Below are 2,500 nucleotides of genomic sequence, written 5' to 3'. Positions count from 1 at the left end.
TTAGTTTCGCCATGGTGTTTGGAGTGGGGCGGTGGCGGTGCAGAAAAGCACGGGGGGAGTTGATAAAGAGGGGGATAGGAAAAGGAAGAAAAAGGAAGTGGACATACATGGAGAAATGAAGAAGGAGAAGGGGGCTGAGAGATGATGAGGGAGAGGGAGAGGCAGAGGGAGAGGGAGAGGGAAGGGGTGAGAGCAACGGGAAAGCAAAATAAGTGGCGGAAAAAGACGGAATAAAAGTGGAAGATGAAGAAGAGTGAAACTATGAGAAAATAAGAAAATAAAATAGAAAATGAAACAGAGAGCGAGTAAGTGCGAAGGGAAAGGAAAAGGAAAACAGAGAAGACTAAGAAAAAGATAAACAAAAGAGAGAAAAAAAAATACGAGTATACATATATATGAAAGTTTCGACAGGGCTCTCCACTTTCACCCATTTACACAAAACCGAGAGCCCCTTCATCAAAACCCACCTGATCAGTGCATTGGGAAAATAATCAATACTCTGATGCTTAGCCCGAACACCTGTTGGGCGATGTTACCCGCATGGAGCTCTTCCTCAGTTACCGACGAGCGTGCTAACGTACCCATACTTATATAGACCTTGCCCTTACGCTCGTGCTGTTTCCAACCGTCTGCTGCAACAGTGTGGGAAAGGAAATAATGCCAGGTAGCAAGGGATCGGGATTTAAGCTGAGTTTGCCGAAAAAAAAAAAATATATATATGATCTGCATTGCGTGCTGTCTCATGCAGGAGGCTTTTGATGAACTATGCTCTTTGGTTGTATTTAAGGGAATGCAGATAAGACAGGACGCGATTTCCTGCTGTTTTATCAAAGGAATTATCCGTTTCCCAAAAGAGACTCCTTCAAATATATATTTTTGTGTTGAAGTGTGTGCTTGCCGTTTTCAATCCTATTTTGTATATCAAGTGCAGATAATAGAATTAAAAGAAATTCTGTGTGTCGCATGTGGTTTTAGGTGTTATATTTTGACTATGGGAACAAAACTCTTTATGCCATATATATATATATATATATATATATATATATATATATATATATATATATATATATATATATATATATATATATGTATATATATATATATATAGATAGATAGATAGATAGATAGATATCATTGATAGAATTGCATTAATAAAGATTTGTCATGATGGATCTTACGGTGAGTTCCAGCTGTTATTCACTAAACCCAGTCTTACTCACTTAGACTTACTCTTACTCTCTAGACTCGCTCTCACTCACTAGATTCACTCTTACTCACTCTAGACAGCATCTGAAGGGCGAGTGAGGGAGCTCTCGACAAGCCAGGATTTCCTCACGCCAGAGCATTGCAAAATCCAGCCACTCGTCCCCCTCACCCAACCGAAGGAGAGTGAAAGGGAAGGAGAACGAGAGAAGCCGCGAGAGGCAGGATGGGGAACAGGAGCAGCGCTTTCACAGAGGAGGAACTGCAGGAGTATGAGGACCTCACTTTCCTCACCAGAAAGGAGATCCTTCTGTGAGTTTTCTGGCACTTTTTTTTTAAGGGCTTCGGTACACTTTTCATTGACAGATCACATACACACACACACACGTATATATCTATATGTGTATGTGCGTGGATATGTATGTGTACGCGTGCGCTTGTGGGTGAGTGATATGAAAAAATTATGTTATTGATAATAATGATAATCATCATTGTTATCATTATTACCCCAAAAATCACTGTTACAGCGACAATGGTTGTTATTATCCTGACTGCCATCATCATTAGTAGTAATTATTATGTAATATTCTTCCCATAATTATTTTCTGACGTTAACATCTTACTAACAATATTAGCATTGATATAATTATTATGATCATCTATTGATATGATTATTACCCTTATCATTATTGATATTATTACCATTACTACTATCATTTGTTTTTCTATCGTAATTTATCATTATTATTATTTTCATTACTATAATACTAGCAATGATAATATTTATAATCATTATCGTTATTATCATCATTTATTATTATGATGATAATGGTAAAAAATATAATCATAATTATCATCATCATCATCATTATTATCATTCTTATTGTTATTATCACCATCCGCATCAATGCTGTTGCTGTCAGTAGTAATTGTAGTAATATTAGCAGCACTAGTATCATTACAATAATTCTCATCATCATTATCATTAGCAGGATTATGATTTTGTTATTGTTATAATAATCATCACCATCTTTACTGTCCTCATTATTGCTGCTGTTTAATAACTGTTTTTTAAGATAATAATCGAAATATTGTTACTTACACAATGATAATGATTGTAATTAGACTAACACAAATGATGATTTAATAATGGTAACATTAACGCTCACAGTAACTGTAATAACAGTGATAAGACAAAGACATTACTACTAGTACTTTTGTAAATGATAATGATAATAAGAGTAGTAAGGATAATATTATAATATTATAGTATTATTGGCCTAATTGATGTTAAGGA

General features: G+C 35.4%; 1 protein-coding gene across 3 annotated transcripts in view; it reads left to right on the top strand.

The window, feature by feature from the left end:
* The window catches only part of LOC113812626 (calcium and integrin-binding protein 1), a 9,237-nt gene that overhangs the window by 3,600 nt on the left and 3,137 nt on the right, over positions 1–2,500 (top strand). For all 3 annotated transcript variants that reach the window (XM_027364542.2, XM_027364541.2, XM_027364543.2), the window contains exon 2: positions 1,284–1,515. In XM_027364542.2, coding sequence (XP_027220343.1) covers positions 1,430–1,515 — 86 coding nt within the window. In that variant the 5' untranslated portion in view covers positions 1,284–1,429. The remainder of the gene's footprint in view (positions 1–1,283; positions 1,516–2,500) is intronic.

This window comes from Penaeus vannamei, chromosome 28, assembly GCF_042767895.1.
Source record: "Penaeus vannamei isolate JL-2024 chromosome 28, ASM4276789v1, whole genome shotgun sequence".
In the NCBI taxonomy this organism is placed as follows: Eukaryota; Metazoa; Arthropoda; class Malacostraca; order Decapoda; family Penaeidae; genus Penaeus; species Penaeus vannamei.
Note: the sequence above shows the minus strand (reverse complement) of the source record. Positions and strands in the feature narration are given on the sequence as shown.